Raw genomic sequence first — 15,828 nt, 5'->3', positions numbered from 1 at the left:
GCCAGCTACTTCCAGACTCCTTTACAACAGGAAAGAATAGTCAACGTGCAAAACTCCAACCAGCGCGGTGGCCAAGTGTGATGTCACTGCAAGGTCATCTCACTGCTTTTCTTGAAACAATGTGTGCAGAGAGCTAGGCCCTACTAGATGTGAACATGCCAAATTGAGGACCAGAGGTCTCCACCTCAAACCAAGAGTAGTAGTGGGACAGTAAGAGGGGCCCAGGTTGCTGACCCAAGGAGCTTATCTGGGCCTTCCCCTAGGAGGGAAGCTGGCTTCGGAGCAGTGACCCCCTGAGCTGTGTCTCAGAAGATGGCTGAGTTACCAGGTGGAGCAAGGGTGTGAGGTGAGTGCTGGGGGCGGGGGACGGTCCCCCAGCAAGGGCACAGGCAGGAAAAATATCAGCTCAAGAACCCAGCACAGAGCCTGTGGTGGAAATCAGCAGAGGAGAGAGGTGGGGGAATGGCAGGTGCCAGGCAGGGGGAAGAGGCTCCGAGGCCGTGGGAAGGAGATTGAGTTTCACTAAGGGTAGAAGATGCTGCGGGGGTGGGGATAAAGGAGGGTCCCAGTGAGAATTCAGATTTTGTTTCAGGAGGATGGGGTTAGGGGAGTTGAGCTAGGACGTGTCCCAGTGACATGACAGAAGAGGGAGGTAAAATCACCAGAATGTAGAAATGATAGAAAGTTGGAGAAGTCTTGGGGCCAATGGCCATAAGAACAATTCATATTTATTGAGCATGGTGTACCCTATTCTGAGCATGTCCAAATATCAACTCCAAATATCAAATTTCATCTTTCTAATAACCTTGTGTTATTCTTCCCATTTTAGAGACGGGGAAATGAGACACAGAATGTTAGTCACTTTCCCATCGTTGCACGATTAGCAAATGAAGGGATCAAGGTTGAGGCCTCAAGTGTAGAGTCCCAGAGGCTCTGCTCTGCATCGCCTGGAATATATGAGGCTGTGCCAGGCCCTGTCCTAAGTACGTTCGTGTGTTGACTCTGCAGCCCCCCAACACCCAGAAGTAGGTACTGATATCTTCACTCCATTTCTAACGAGCGACTTCACATCCAGAGAATTTCAGTGGTTGCCCACGCGGCTGTGAGTGCTAGGGCTGGGATGTCGACCAGGACAGCCCGGCCACTCCTGTCCCTCAGTGACTTCACTTCTGTCTCCTCCATGAGGCCCCTCTCAGGATCCGTGGCCTGGAAGGATTCAGAGAGCCAAGGGATGAGCAGTCTGGGGGACCATGAAGGAGTGGAATCGGCTGCTGAGGTGGCGGGGCTCCCGGGAGGCTGCATAACGTGCACAGCAGGTGGTGCTGAGCTGAGAGGTGCACATGTCAGGTCCTGAGGCCAAGAAAAGGACCAGGGGTGGGAAATGTGCCATCCATCTTGAGGAGGTGTCCCAGAAAGACAAGCTCGAGGAAGGTGACTGCTCATTGGTAGAATATAGATGGCCTCATGGTTGGTGTAGCACGCATGCCCAGTGAGACCCACGTGGCAGTGTCTGCTGCCAAGGCACTAGGGCAGGAGGCTGGCAGGGCACAGCCAGGGCTCAGCAGTGAGGAGCAGTCCCTGGTTATCAAAGGCCCCATGAAGGGAGCTTGAGAAGCTGACCCAAGCACAGACACCCACGCCAAAGGCAGGAAACAGGAGTCCTAGCTGGCTTCCCTGTCACCCAGGTGGGGCTGTGACCTGGCAGTGGCTGCCCAAACCTCCAGGTCTGCAGAGGCACCTGCTACACAGGCGATCTGATGGAGGGAGAGGTGCAGCAGCTTGAGGAGGCTGGCAGGGGAGTGCTGCAGGGCTCCCTGCAGAGCTGACCTCCCCTCACCCAGCAGGCCTTGCCCAGCGCTGAGCACCAAGGGGGCTCCTCTCCCCAGGCCAGCAGGCTCCAAAAGACATCAGATCCTGCCATCGCTTGAATATGCACCCCCACCCCCCAAAATCATGCAGGGGTTTTATCCCCCCAAATCTTATGTTAATGAAATTAAGAAACTAGAAACTTCAGCGGCAAGTGGTGTTCAGAGGTAGACATTTGGGAAATGAGTAGGTGAGATTAGGCATTAGGGCGGAGCCCCCATGATTGACTCCTGGTGGCTTTGTGAGGGCAGGGAAAGGCCACATGGACACAGAGATGCCCGGGCATTCCTGCCATGGTGTGACATAGCCATGGGCCCTGGCAGGAACCTGCAATGTGCCATTTGAACTTCCAGCCTTCTAACTAACTGTGAGTTCAATGAAACCTTTTTTTTTTTTTGTAAAGTAAACTGACTCGGGTATTTCATTATAATAATAAAAAGGGCAGTTTCCATCCTCTTTGATTGAAGACAAGAGAGTGTTGGAGATTCTCACCGAGGGCCAGCAGATGGGAGCAGATAAGCAGCCTGCAGGGAGGGACTTAACCCAGCCAGGCCTCCCAGCTCCGGCCCCCACCCAGGGCATGTGCAGGGCTTAGGAAGTGAGCTGCCAGGCCCCACACAGCAGCAGAGGATGCCGGGGAATTGGAATCTCAGGTAAACAAGTCATAAATTTTAGTGTAAACATACTGTGCTTAGACTAAAACATGCTGCATTAGTTATCTGCAATTGAAATTGAATTGGGTGTCTAGATTTTACCCAGTAACCAACCAGCAGTGCACCACACAGCAGCTGGACACGCATCATCACATGTGCATTGATGGAAGCCATCCCACCTCACTCTGTCACCTGCCTTTCCACTGTGGAGTGGGACCACTCCTGTCATTGTTACAGGAAACGGGAGATGAAGCAGGGCCCGCCGCCAACCTGGCTGGAGGTCTGTTTCCTAACTGCAGATTTATGCTCTCAAAGATCTGAAGTACCCCTGCTTCAGTAGGGCTCAAAACACCAAAGGACCCTCTCACTGGTCAGCCTCAAGTTTCCCAGACACTGAGACCTGAAGCCAACTGACTAGAGGCATGCATCCACGGACAGCCAAGAAGGAGATGGTACCAGGGCCGGTGTTTGCTAACCTTTGTGGAGAAAGAGAAAGAAAAGGCGTGTGCAGGAGGAGAGGAATTTGGCACATTTTTTTTTGTCATGTTACAACTAATTTGATTAAGCTCCTTCCTCACAACTGGAAGAGGGGCAGTAGGGGCAGTAAACTAGAAAAAACAAGAAAGCCTATGTAGCAGGAAGAGCCAGCTTATCCCTGGACTTTTGTGGTTATATTATTATTATTTGGGTTGATACAATAGTTCCACACACTCACAAGGCACAACGTGGCGCCCTTGATTCATTGTCACACTGGCACCATCGGCTCAGGGTGATCAGCATAAACTTCACTTTGATTTAACACACAGACATCCTTTCCCTCATCCTTCCTCCTCCACTTAGGTCCTTCCTGGGGGCCTGTGATCAGATCTTCCATGCAGTGAACCCCTGCTGCGATGCGGGGATGGAGGGAAAGGAGTCACCAAGGGAACCCCAAGCTCGCCAGAGAGCAGGGGGTGAAAGGAGACATGTTTTAGTCAGCTTTTTCACTGCTGTGACTAAAGGACCCGATCAGAACAACTGTGAAGCAGGAAAGGTTTGTTTAGGGACTCAGTTTCAGAGGTCTCATCCATAGAAGTCTGGCTCCATCCCTTGGGGCTCAAGGTGAGGCTGGACATCATGGCAGAAGAGGTGGCAGAGGGAAGCTGCTCACATGATGATCAGAGGCAGAAAGAGACTCGCTCACCAGATCCATAGCCACGCCCCCAGTGCCCACCTCCTCCAGCCACACCCCACGCACCTCCAGCTACCACTCAGTTAATCCCATCAGGGATTTGCTCGCTAGGTTGAGGATATGATCCAATCATTTCTCCTCCAAACCTTCTTGCATTGTCTTACATGTGAGCTTTTGGGGGACATCTCACATCCAAACCATAAGATGGAACCCAGGAAGGTCCAGGAGCAATTGGCTTGATGTCCTGTTCAACAGGGTGGCCTATGTACAACACATCAAGGGCCCCGGGGTATCTGTATCAGTTTCTATTAGGTGCTTCTATTTTCTCTCTTTGAAACCTAAAGCTACAAATGTGTTCTCTCTCTGTCAGTCTGATTTTGGAATTGTGGGGAGAGGGCATCTCCCTAAAATCAAGAGAAACTTTCATTTCATAACAATAATAATGTAGCTCTTATAAAATCAAGAAATATTAAGCTTAAATCTAGCTAAAAAAAATTAAAAACAGATGCAGAAAAAGGAAACATGTTGATATAAGCAGTTGATACTTCAGTTATGCATAAAGATGAAGATATACAAATGAATTTATAAATGTGGCGTGTATAGGGGACCCATTGTAATGGGATCTAGGAACAACTGTCACAGGTTTGTAGATATTCAATTGAGAAGTGAAGAGCTATTTCCTCTTCTTAATAGTGTCAAATTGTACTGGGCAAAAATCAAGGAATTTTGTTTTCTATGGATGTAAAAATTTCTCTGATTAAAAAATTCAGGTTTGTTTGGATTCATCTTATACTTTCATCACAATTCAGTAGTGCACTTCTTTTCTGTTTGTAAAATTTGCAGGTCACGTGAGGCAACTCCTTAAAACGACCCCATGGCTTTCAGCTCTGGCTGTAGGAGAATCATAGCAGTGGGACTTAAACATGCCCACTCCCAACTCCTGAGGCCACCCCAGATGAATGAGAACCAGTGGGAAAGAGTGACAAGAGTCTTTATTTTGTGGAAAGCACATCAGATGGATTCAATATGAATTGAATAAGATCCATGAGAACTGCTAAAATGAAAAACCAAAACAACAAAACAAAAAACCTCACAAACACCTATGTGTCAACTCTGGCTCAGATGAAGCAGAGCTGGGAGGGTGAGGTCAAAGAGGTACAGAGGAGGAGGCAGGCCTTGTTCAGAGTTAATGACAACTTCAGGTGGAGTGGATGAGGTCAGAAGAAATGTCACAGGTTTCTGATACAGAAGGATACCAGAGGTATTTTTCTCCAATGATAATATCACTAAAAAATGCATGAAGTAAAATCATTTTCCTATGGAGTTGTCACACAGCGAAGACTTCAGGAAGGCTTGGAGAACTGCATTCCAAAGGGTGACGAACACGTTTTAGTAGATTGGACATTGCATAAGGAAGGAACAGAGAACCCAAGGAGGGAGACATGAACATTGTCCAAATTAATGCATAGAGAGAGATTTTAAAAAGAGAGACAGAAAAACAAAAACATAATTCCAGTAAGCTGTGGGGCAGTGCGAGTCAGTTTAGCATTTGCATGCTCACATCCCCAAAAGAAAGAAAAGAAAGAAATGGGGAGAAAAATCTTAATGAAATAATGGAGAAAAAAAATGTCTAAATTTTATGAAAATTTCAACTCTTCAATTCCAAGTGCTCAACAAACATCAAACATTATAGACACAAAAACCCACACCTACACCATCATAAGCAAGCTTTAAAAATTAAAAAAGAAAGAAAGAAAGAAAGAAAGAAAAATCTTAAAAGCAGCTTGAGTGGGAAAAAAAATTTACATCCAAGGAAGCAGCTGGAAGAAAGAGGGCTGTTCTCATAGGGACCAAGGAATCAAGGAGGAGAAGAGTGGAGGCTTTAAAGTGCTCAAGGAAAGAGAGTCAGCCCAGAATTCTGTGTCATTGGCAGTGTCCTTCAACGACAGAAAGAAAGAGGAAGAGGAGAGGAAAGAATGGAGGGATGGAGGGATGGAGGGAAGGGAGAAACAGACGTCTCAAAAAATGTAAGTGGAGGGATTCACGGCAGTTGACCTTTCCGTGTTAGAAGCTAACAGAAATGTCAAAAGGCAAACCAGATATCAGTTAGAACCTTTGTCTAAGCAAAGGAAGTAACAGTGTTGGAAGTGGAATAAGAAAGAAATAAAATAAAATAAAATTTCCCTTAGTTTTAATTGCTTTAAGACACCATTATTGAAAAGAAAAAGAAGAGCAGCATACTGAGAGTTTGTAGGGTATCCAAGGGGAACAATGTGTTCTGGGGTAACAATGGCACGAAGGACGGGAGGAGATTTGGGAATACATTGTTTAAGGGCCCTACTCAACAGGAGAATTTGTCTATTTTTTGAAGATGGCCTCTGATTCATTAAAGATGTATATTGTAAATCCTGGGCCAACAATTAAAATATGCTTTTTAAAAAGTATAAATAATATGTCAATAAAAATGACACAATAGAATAATAAACGACGTTCTGTTCACCCAAGAGCAGGCAGAAAATAAAAATAAAAAACACAGATGGAAAAAATAAGCATCAATTATAGTAGGACAGACTTGAATCCAAACATATCAGTAATCACTTTGGGTACAATTGGTCTAAACACACCAGTCAAAAGCTGGAGATTGACAAATTGGATAAAAAAGCAAGACCCAATTATCTGCTGTTAACAAGAAAACTGCTTTAAAAACAGGGTCGGCTAAACTACAGTGTAAAGAAAAAAGTGCCCTGAACACATTAAACCAGAGCCCTGGGTGGCTACGCTGTATGCAAAAACGGACCTCAGGACAAGGAATGTTTTGGGGACTGAAGAAAGAAATCACATCAGGACAAACAGTCACTATTCCAAGAAGGAATGACAATCCTACATGTGCATGCACCTAGAACTTCTTTTTTAAAACAACCTCCAAAATAATTGGAGTTAAAACTGGTAAAACTGAAAGGAGAAACAGGCAAGTTTACCCTGGTTGGCAAAGTCAGCTGCCTTCTCGCTCACCGAGAACAAGTGGGCAGAAAATCGGAAAGGACGTTCAATCTGCAGAGCCCAGTTCACCAGCTGGAACTGGCAGACTCGACGAGATGCTTCTCTTGACCACAGAACACACATTGTTCTCAAGTGTACGTGGAACACTTTACACACACACACACACCACAAATATACACAGCGCAATAAATTTCAAAGAACAGAACTCATACCAAGGATGTTCTTGGACTATGAAAGCACTTCTAAATAATCCATGGGTCAAAGGGGAGGTTTCAAGGAAAATTTTTAACTATTTTTAACTAAATGAAAACACAACGTATCAAAACAGGCTGCAGCTGCAATGCTTAGAGGGAAGTTTTAGTCTTAAATGATTATATTAGGCAAGAAGAAAGGTCTCAACACAGTAATGTAAACTTTCACAGGGCGGGGGGCGGGGCGGGGGGGAGCAAAGTTACAGCAAGCAGAAGGTGCCAAAGTCTGGCTTGGCACAAATCAGGAGCCACTTGTCAAAAAGAAACTAACTTTATTTTTAGAACTACAAACGCCAAACAAAACAGCTCCAGGGAAAAACCCTCAGAGCCCAACTGCCACCACCGGCTTCCACAAGCCTCTCTCCCCCACACCAGCCTCTCAACCTCCCCCAATCCTCCTGCTCTTGAGGCCGATTGGCTGGGTTGCGTGGGCAGAGCCAAAGAAGTCACCCAATGAGCAGCTCCGTGGAGGAGCCAATCAGCTAGATGTTGCTGGGGCCGCTGTGAGCCAATCATCAGCTTGCAGTCTGAAGGGCAGGGAAACAGCCCAATGAACATCACCGCAGAGGAGCCAATCAGCTAGATGTTGCTGGGGCCACTGTGAGCCAATCATCAGCCGGCAACTGGAAGTTTGCTGGCAGCTGGATCATCAGCCGGCAGCTGGAAGTTTGCTGGGGCCCCTTTGGCTGTGGCTCTCAACAAGAAGGGACTTCATAAAGAGTAGAGTAGGTATCAATTAAATTTAAACCAGACCAACGACAATCACTTCAATACTGAAAAACCAACAAAATCAATAAACCTCTATCCAAACTGATGAGAGAGGGACACAAAGTATCAGGACTGAAAGAGGGAAAGTCACTACTGACCCCACAGATGGTAAAAAGATGATCGGGAAAATGCCACCCAGCACTCTGGCCATAGATTCAACAGTTAGGTGAAATAAATAAACCACTCAAGAAGTGAAGGCAAAAAGCACTGTAATAGGCAAAACAGTTCTGCAAAAGAGCAAAGTCGGAAGACCCACAGAACCCAATGTCAAGGCAAGTCAGATTGGGTTTTTTTTTATTTGTTTCATTTTGTTTTTACAAATTCTGCTGTCAAGATTCATGATCGAAATGTTCATCCAACTAGAAGGGGGATTGCTCCATCTACTAAAGGGCATCTAAAAACCTCCTGCAGTGAGCCCTCACTACGGATGGAGAAATACTGCCTGCGGCCCCGGAATCAATCCCAGGGGAGGCTCGTCTGCCCTCACCATGGCTCTCCAGTGCTGTGCAGGGGGCTAGCCAGGCCACTAAGGCAAGGAGAAACTCACAGGCATCAGTAGTGGCAGGAAGAAGGAAACTCTTTATTCCTATGTATGTATTGTGTATATAGAAAATCCTAGAGTTCCCAAAGAAACTGCTAAATCTAACAAGTGAATTTAGTTAGAATATAGGATATAAGGTCAATATATAAAATAGTTTGTTTTTTAATACACTGTCCACAAATAATTGGAAATTAAATTTTAAAAAGCAACAATTTGAATAAATTTATTAGAAAATTTATACTGGAAACTCTATGCTGGATATATGAAAAACTTACATGTCCATCAACAAGAAAACAAACAACCCAATTTAGAAATGGGTAAAGGGACCAAAAATGTGTACTACCTTTCTGAAAAACTAGCAATTTCTTAGAATGTTGGACGTATACTTATCCATTTGCCCAGAAAGTCCTCTCTAGGTATTTACCCTTAGAAAAATGAAAGAGTATTGTGCAAGAGTATTCACTGTGTCTTATTCATCCTGGATAAAAATCCTGGAAGCCACTCCCAGGTCCATCAGGGGGAGAATAGACAAGCCAGTTGGAGTTTGTCCATTTAATGTTCCTATTCAGTAATAAAAATTAGCCAACCATCAAGAACATTGAGGGACACCAAAACGATACGTTGAAGGAAACGCATATGGTCTATGATTCCACTTACCTGCTGTGCTAGAGGAGGCCAACCAAGCTAGGGGGAGAGCAATCTGAAAGCTGTTTGTCTTGCCTTGGCAAAAGCAAGGTGCTAAGCAACACAGTGAGACTCTGTCTCTAAATAAAATACAAAATAGGGCCAGGATGTGGCTCAATGGCCGATTGCCCCTGAGTTCAATCCCCAGTACCCCACCACCACCAAAAAAAAGAAAGAAAGAAAAGAAAGAAAGAAAGAAAGAAAGAAAGAAAGAAAGAAAGAAAGAAAGAAAGAAAGAAAGAAAGAAAGAAAGAAAGCTGGCTGTTTCTGCTGGTGTTGAGGTGGAAGCTGGCTATGAGGGGCCTGAGGAACTTTCCCAGGGAAATGTTGATGCTTTTCTACTTATATCTATTTTTATTAATGCATATTAATTTTGCACATTAATGGGATTCACTGTGATATTTGCGTGCATGCAGCCTGCACTGTCGGTATCCATCTGACCCTTCTTCCATCCTCCTCCCACCTCCCCCGGAACCCTTCCCAGTCCCTCATATTCACGATCCTACTTTGACATCCTTTTTTTTAGGTTCCGATATGAGAGAGAACACGTGATATTTGTCTTTCTGTGTCTGGCTTATTTAGCTTAATGTGATATCCTCCAGTTCCATCCCTTTGCCTGCAAGTGACAGGATGATCATCATCTCCTCCTCCCCTTCCCCCTCCTCCTCCTCCCCCTCCCCCTCCCCTCTCCCCCTCCCCCTTCTCTTTTTCCCCTCTTCCCCCGCCCCCTTCCACTTCCTCCTCTTCCTTCTTTTGGTACTGGGAATTGCACACAGGGGTGCTCAACCACTGAGCCACATTCCCAGACCTTTTTATATTTTTTTAGAGACAGGGCCTCACTATGTTGCTTAGGGTCTTTCTACATTGCTAAGGCTGGCTTTGAACTCTTGATCCTCCTGCCTCAGTCTCCCAAGATGCTGGAATTATAGGCATGCACCACCATGCCTGGCTGATTTCATTCTTTATGGCTCGGTAATATTCCACTGGGTGTATCATAATTTCTTTTTATTAATGCATTTTTTAAAGAGAGAGAGAGAATTTTAATATTTATTTTTTAGTTTTTCGGTGGACACAACATTTTTTTTTTGGTATGTGGTGCTGAGGATCGAACCTGGGCCGAACGCATGCCAGGTGATCGAGCTACCGCTTGAGCCACATCCCCAGCCCAAATGCATTTTTATTATATAGAATAATGGGTTCCATTGTGGCATATTTGCAACAAAGGTTGTTATTTGTGACATTGAAATGTTTGCTACATGAATATGTATTTTTATCAAAACTTACTGAACTATACACTAAAAACCATGCATTTTACTATATGCAAATTTTAAAAACTCTCCAAATATTTTAAATGACAGATGTTGGATGCAAGTAATTTAAATTTTTTCCAGGTAGCGTGGCTCCACCTTCCTGTTGCTGCCTGAAGCTGGGTCTGTAGGATTTGCTGTTGGGACACCCTGCAGGGCTGGCATCTGCTCCAGCCTTGTGCAACAGGAACAGAGGGCAGCCCCCCCCATCCCCACCTCTCCAGTCAGCAGCATGCTGATATGGCAGATCCCTCCCTTCACCACCTTACAGACCCCAGGACCTGTCACTCCTCAGTGTGTAAATTTCAAACACATGCCAACTCTAAGTGATCCACAGTATGACTAGCGCGGCATTGCAAATGTAGAGAAGAGGAACACAGGAGGAAGGACCCAGGTTTGGAGACCTGTTCCCAGTCCACCTACTCCTGGGCCCTGTGATCGTAGGCAGAGCCCCAATTTCCTTCAGCGCAGGAGTGACAATACTCACACAGACACCCCACAGCATCCCAGCTCTGAGGAGGAGCTGCTGAGAAGCTCCTGGGGAGAGCCTGGGGTGAAATGTGAATTGCCCTGCACCCTGAAGGCACCATCAATCGCTGCCCTTGTCCTCGGTACCCTGCCTCTCCGCCCCACCCCAACACACACACCTTGACCTACTTTAGAAAACTTGACTGTTGATTTAGAACTTTTATTAGAACATAGAGCTATTTTAACTGTTCAAGTCTGTTATGTTTAGAAACTGGCAAGAAGCATTGGATTCGGGTTTTCTCAAATTCACTTGGATTCCATTTGTCTAATAGATAACTGACAATTGTTTTTCCCTTTTATTTTTTATTTTATTTATCTATTTAATTGTTATTTTTTGTTACTGGGGATTGAATCCAGGGGTGCTTAACCACTGAGCCATATCTCCAGCCCAATTTGGTTTTTATTTTTTATTTTGAAACAAGGTCTCACCAAATTGCTTAGGGCCTCACTAAGTGTATGAGGCGACTTTGAACTTGTGATCCTCCTGCCTCATCCTCCTGAGCTGCTCCAATTACAGGCAGCGCCACTGTGCCCCACTATTCCCCCACCTTTACCCTGGGCATCAGATTTGTACCACAGGCTCCTTCCAGCTCGTGGTTAGGAAATGACCCCAGTGTCTGCTTCTCCTTTTAGTGCTTATTAATACCAGGGTCTCCCATTGGCCTGGACAGAAACGACCCCAGGGCCATCTCACCTGCTGGTAAAGGTCAGGGCCAGCACTGTGGCCAGGTGAGGCATCAGCCAGAGCGTCTGTGTTTGGTGCTCGATGATCCTCACCTCTTCCTTGGCTTTGGGCCCAAACTGCCTCCGGCTAGAGAAAAATCAATGACAAATTTTTACCAAAATGTGGTGGGCAAATTCATGTCCTGAGCTAAATCTGCTTCCCCACCCTTTGTTTTCCAGCAGTGCGTAATACAGAAACCCAGGTCTCCTTCAAAGGGGTTCAAATAATAAGACACCCAAGACTCTGAAGGAAGCCTGGTGGAACTCTTGGACTCTTTGAAAATTAATCTTCCCACCATGGAATATTTTAAAGGAATGTATCTAATACACAGTAATTTTTATCCTTAGCATTTACATGACATTTTGCAGTTCCACGTGCCCTGTGATCATTAATTATCCAGCTTTCCCATGTTTGTGGTATCATTAATGGGCTAGGAGGCATACCCCAGAGCATATTTCAAAAGGGCATCCTCAACAGAGGGTGACGTTAACCCCATGCTCTCGTCAGTTTCACAGTGGGTCATTATTCCCAGTGCCTCAGCACCCCCCTGCAAGTCTATGTGCAAGGCCCCTCCACATCCGCCGTGAGTCCATTGTGCCTTGAGGACAGAGGCTGCATTGCACTCTGAGGCAGCTGTGTCCAGGGGACCAAAGCTCTCCTCAGAGGAGCATACAAGATGGCTTGGGATGGTCCCCACAGGCAATGGCCAGGGACAAGCCTTGCAGAAGCCTGAGGCTGCAGACTTCGGGAGAAGAGCCAAGGCCTGCTGCACAGTCTCCCTTTGCAGGCCAGTGCTCTATGGTCCTGAGTCTGGCAGCATTCCGACTTCAAGCAGTTCAGAGTTTAATGTTGAGTGTGTGTGTGTGTGTGTGTGTGTGTGTGTGTGTGTGTGTGTGTGTGTCTGTGTGTGTGTGTGTACCAGGGATTGAACCCAGGTGTACTCAAACACTGAACCACATCCCAACCCTTTTTTATATTTTATTTAGAGACAGGGTCTCGCTGAGTTGTTTAGAGCCTGGCTAAACTGCTGAGGCTGGCTTTGAACTTGCGATCCTCCTTCCTCAGCCTCCTGAGCTGCTGGAATTACAGGCATGCACCACCACGTCTTGCTGATGTTGATTTCTTAAAGAATGACATTTGATACAATACATGCACATATACACACACGAGCACACACACATACACAGTGCCCACTGTCAAATGCCCAGAGCACACCCGTGCTGCAGACACCCTTAGACCGGGGATATCTATCAATCACTCAAAAAGAAAAGGGAAAGACCATTTTTTTTCTAAAACTTTTCTAATTCATAAAGGCTTTCTTAAACATAATTTTATATTTTGATATCATCTTTATTTGTAATCAAAACAAAGTCACCCTAATGTCTCTCACACTGAAGGCATCTAGAAGTAACAATAGGCCATGTCCCAGGGAGGGAGGTGGTGAGGACAAATGGCAAGCATGCGTTGGGCAGCCACTGGCAAACACTGTGAGCACCGGATTGTTTTCCACAATCTAACCACCCACAGATGACTGTCCCAGGAATACCACCCCACCCTGCCCCCGGTCCATGTCCTTCCCTCTGTCCCTGCACACGCCCAACCACTGCAGGGCATGGCTCCAAATGAGAGGCTGGACAGGCCATAAGGAAAGCTCTCAGCTGGTTCTGGATCACGGTGAGACCAGAAAAGAGACAAAAATCACAGATCCAATAATGGTGCCATCATAATACTAGGTTATTGCTGTGGACTTAATTTGGGTCCCCGCAAAATTCATATGTTGAAGCCCTAACTCCCAAGTGACTATTTGGAGATAGGATTTTTAGGAGGTAATTAAGGTTAAATGAAGTCATGGGGTGTGGTGCTAATCCAATAGGATCGGTGGCCTTATATGAAGAGGACGAGAGCTCTCTCTTTCTCACTTATGCACTGAGGGAAGGTCATGTGAGGACAGAGCAAGAAGGCACCATCTAGAAGCCAGAAAGAGAAACATAACCAAGACACCAGATCTGATCTCAGGCTTCCAACCTCCAGAACCAGAAAAACATGTCTATTGTTTTGCTATGGAAGCTGGAATGGTCTGATACAGTCATTTTACAAATTACATTTTTCCTCACTGTCTGAACTTTTACTTTTAAATGCTATGATTATACAGTGGCTTTATTAATGATGTGTCTAAAATTTTATCAGGGGACATCTATGTATCTGCTCTGTGTCCAGCAGTATACTAGGGGCTGGCGTCTATCATGTCCAGCAGTGTACTAGGGGCTAGCATCTATCAGGGTCTAGGTGGTCAAGCACTAGCCACTGAGCTCACAGCCCAGGATACAGAGAAGACTCAGACAAGGTGGCATGTGCCGCAAGAGCCTTGAACATGGCCTAATCTCCCACCCTCTGTCAATCACCAGTATTTCCTGTTTGCAGCCAAAAGATCATTTCAGGGCACTCTAATCACATGGAGACAGCAAAGGAAGTGATCAATCATCACACCTTTTAGGTTTGGATTTTCTTAAAAGCCATTTCAAACATACAGTTTTAAATAGCATCCACCAAATTTTCAGTTTTTGCCTGTGAAACCTGCCTTGGCATGGCACGAAGTAGGCACTCAATAGCAGAAAAAAAGAGGAATGAATGAACCTTGAGAATGAAGAAATGCAGACGAAGCACGGCACAGTGTCCCCCTCAAGACCTCAGATGCCAGGCCTCACCTGCCTGCTGTGCCGCCCAATGGTGAGCCCTGCTGACCCTCATGATCCTTACCCACCAATCGGAAAGTGCCCCGTGCCAATACCCTGCTCTGTTGAACCGCCCCCAGCTCTATAAATGTGCAAAGCTGTTCCTCAATAAACGGGTACTTCTCTAACAACGAGCCTTGTCTGGTCGTCGCAGGACCTGGACCTGCCCTGGACCTCGCAGGTGGACCTTGTCATGTTCCCATTTCTCTTTAACCCCTGCACTTCCACTGGGGTGACAGAGCAGAAAGAGACTTCCCCCACAGAGGGGCCATGAGGCAGGCCTTGCGTGACTTGTATAGTGCTGACAGGGAGGAGCTGCACTACACCTCTGTGGAGTTCCCAGGGAAGGGTCACAGCTAGCTAATCCAAAGGCAGCAAATGATGCTCTATGGGCACATCTCTCAAAGGCAAGCTCAGGAACCCAGAGCCCACACCTAACCACCTCCTCTATAAGGTTCCCACACGAAGCTACTATGGCCCTGCCCTCATCACCCAGGGCCAGGTGCCAGGCAACTGCAGGCAGCCTAGGCCTCAGAACCCACTAACATGATCCAAAGTGGGCAGTCCTCCCCTGCTCGGCCCACCTGGCCCACTGCTCCCTGCAGGAACCACCGTAAAGGCCCAGGCCTGTCTTCCCTGAGTCCTTCAGCTCCCCAGGAGGCCCTGCGAGGCATGGTGCACCCCCTCCTCTTGAAGTGTGAGCAGAGAGCTGTCTTCCCCGCAGCGCTCCTTTTCTGAGCTGGTGACCTCACCGTGTCTCAACAATAGCAAACTCACATTTTAAAACATACAGCTCACTGATGGCAGGCCTGCTCACCTTCAGGCAAGGGGGTAAGCACTCAGGAAAGATGGGAAGCGAGAGGGCAGGTTGACTATCCTGCCTTCTCACAGTCCACGCCCACCCCTCCTCCCACCACCCATCCTCCCCCTGGAATGTTACTAGATGTTTTGAAAAAATAAATAAATAACATCTGACGTGCTGGGTAAATACCAGCGTGCATATAGGGCAGGGATAGACGAAGGCAGAAAAGGAGCCTCACCTAATGCCAGCAGCCCACCTCACTGCTGGCTTTCTTGCCAGGGACCAGAAAGAAAGAAGTGATGGGCAGAAGAAAGCAGCACCTAACTCACTCACTCACTCACTCCTCCCTCCCTCCGGCCTAAGATGCTGCCAGTCCCCAAAGCACTGAGTAGTTTCTATGCCTCTCTGTCTGGCTTCTCCAGGGGGAAATGGGACACTAAAGGCTGATGACCCTTTTCCCACCTGGAGATGCAGCCAGAGGTTCAGCCCTGTGACTGCCACTGTCAGACTCCAAGCTGGCAGCCTGGCTGCAGCAGAAGCGGCAGAGAGAGAGGACTTCAAGACTCAGAGGGCCTGGCCTGTGAAGGAACCTGCCCTGCCACTCTGCAGCCACCTCTCATGGATGCTCTCAGGACCCGTTGGCTGAGCTGGGTGCCATGCCAGCCAGGCCCATCCTCTGGTTGCCAGCACCTGGCATGCTGCCCTGGGCACAGCTGTACCCCTGCAGCTGGCCAGCAATTACTGCCTGCCAGAGGTTTTTATTGTTCCAGTTTATGATCTAGACGGACACAATATTCTTCC

The 15,828-nt window shown here is 46.7% G+C and overlaps 1 protein-coding gene across 1 annotated transcript in view; it reads right to left on the bottom strand.

Moving 5' to 3' along the window:
- The window catches only part of LOC144369109 (acyl-coenzyme A oxidase-like protein), a 354,862-nt gene that overhangs the window by 218,332 nt on the left and 120,702 nt on the right, over positions 1-15,828 (bottom strand). The window contains exon 10 of the mRNA XM_078028174.1: positions 11,464-11,580. Within this exon, the coding sequence (XP_077884300.1) occupies positions 11,464-11,580 (117 nt within the window). The remainder of the gene's footprint in view (positions 1-11,463; positions 11,581-15,828) is intronic.

This window comes from Ictidomys tridecemlineatus, chromosome 12 (genome assembly GCF_052094955.1).
Source record: "Ictidomys tridecemlineatus isolate mIctTri1 chromosome 12, mIctTri1.hap1, whole genome shotgun sequence".
In the NCBI taxonomy this organism is placed as follows: Eukaryota; Metazoa; Chordata; class Mammalia; order Rodentia; family Sciuridae; genus Ictidomys; species Ictidomys tridecemlineatus.
The sequence above is the reverse complement of the archived record's forward strand: the minus strand, read 5'-3'. Positions and strand labels throughout refer to the sequence as shown.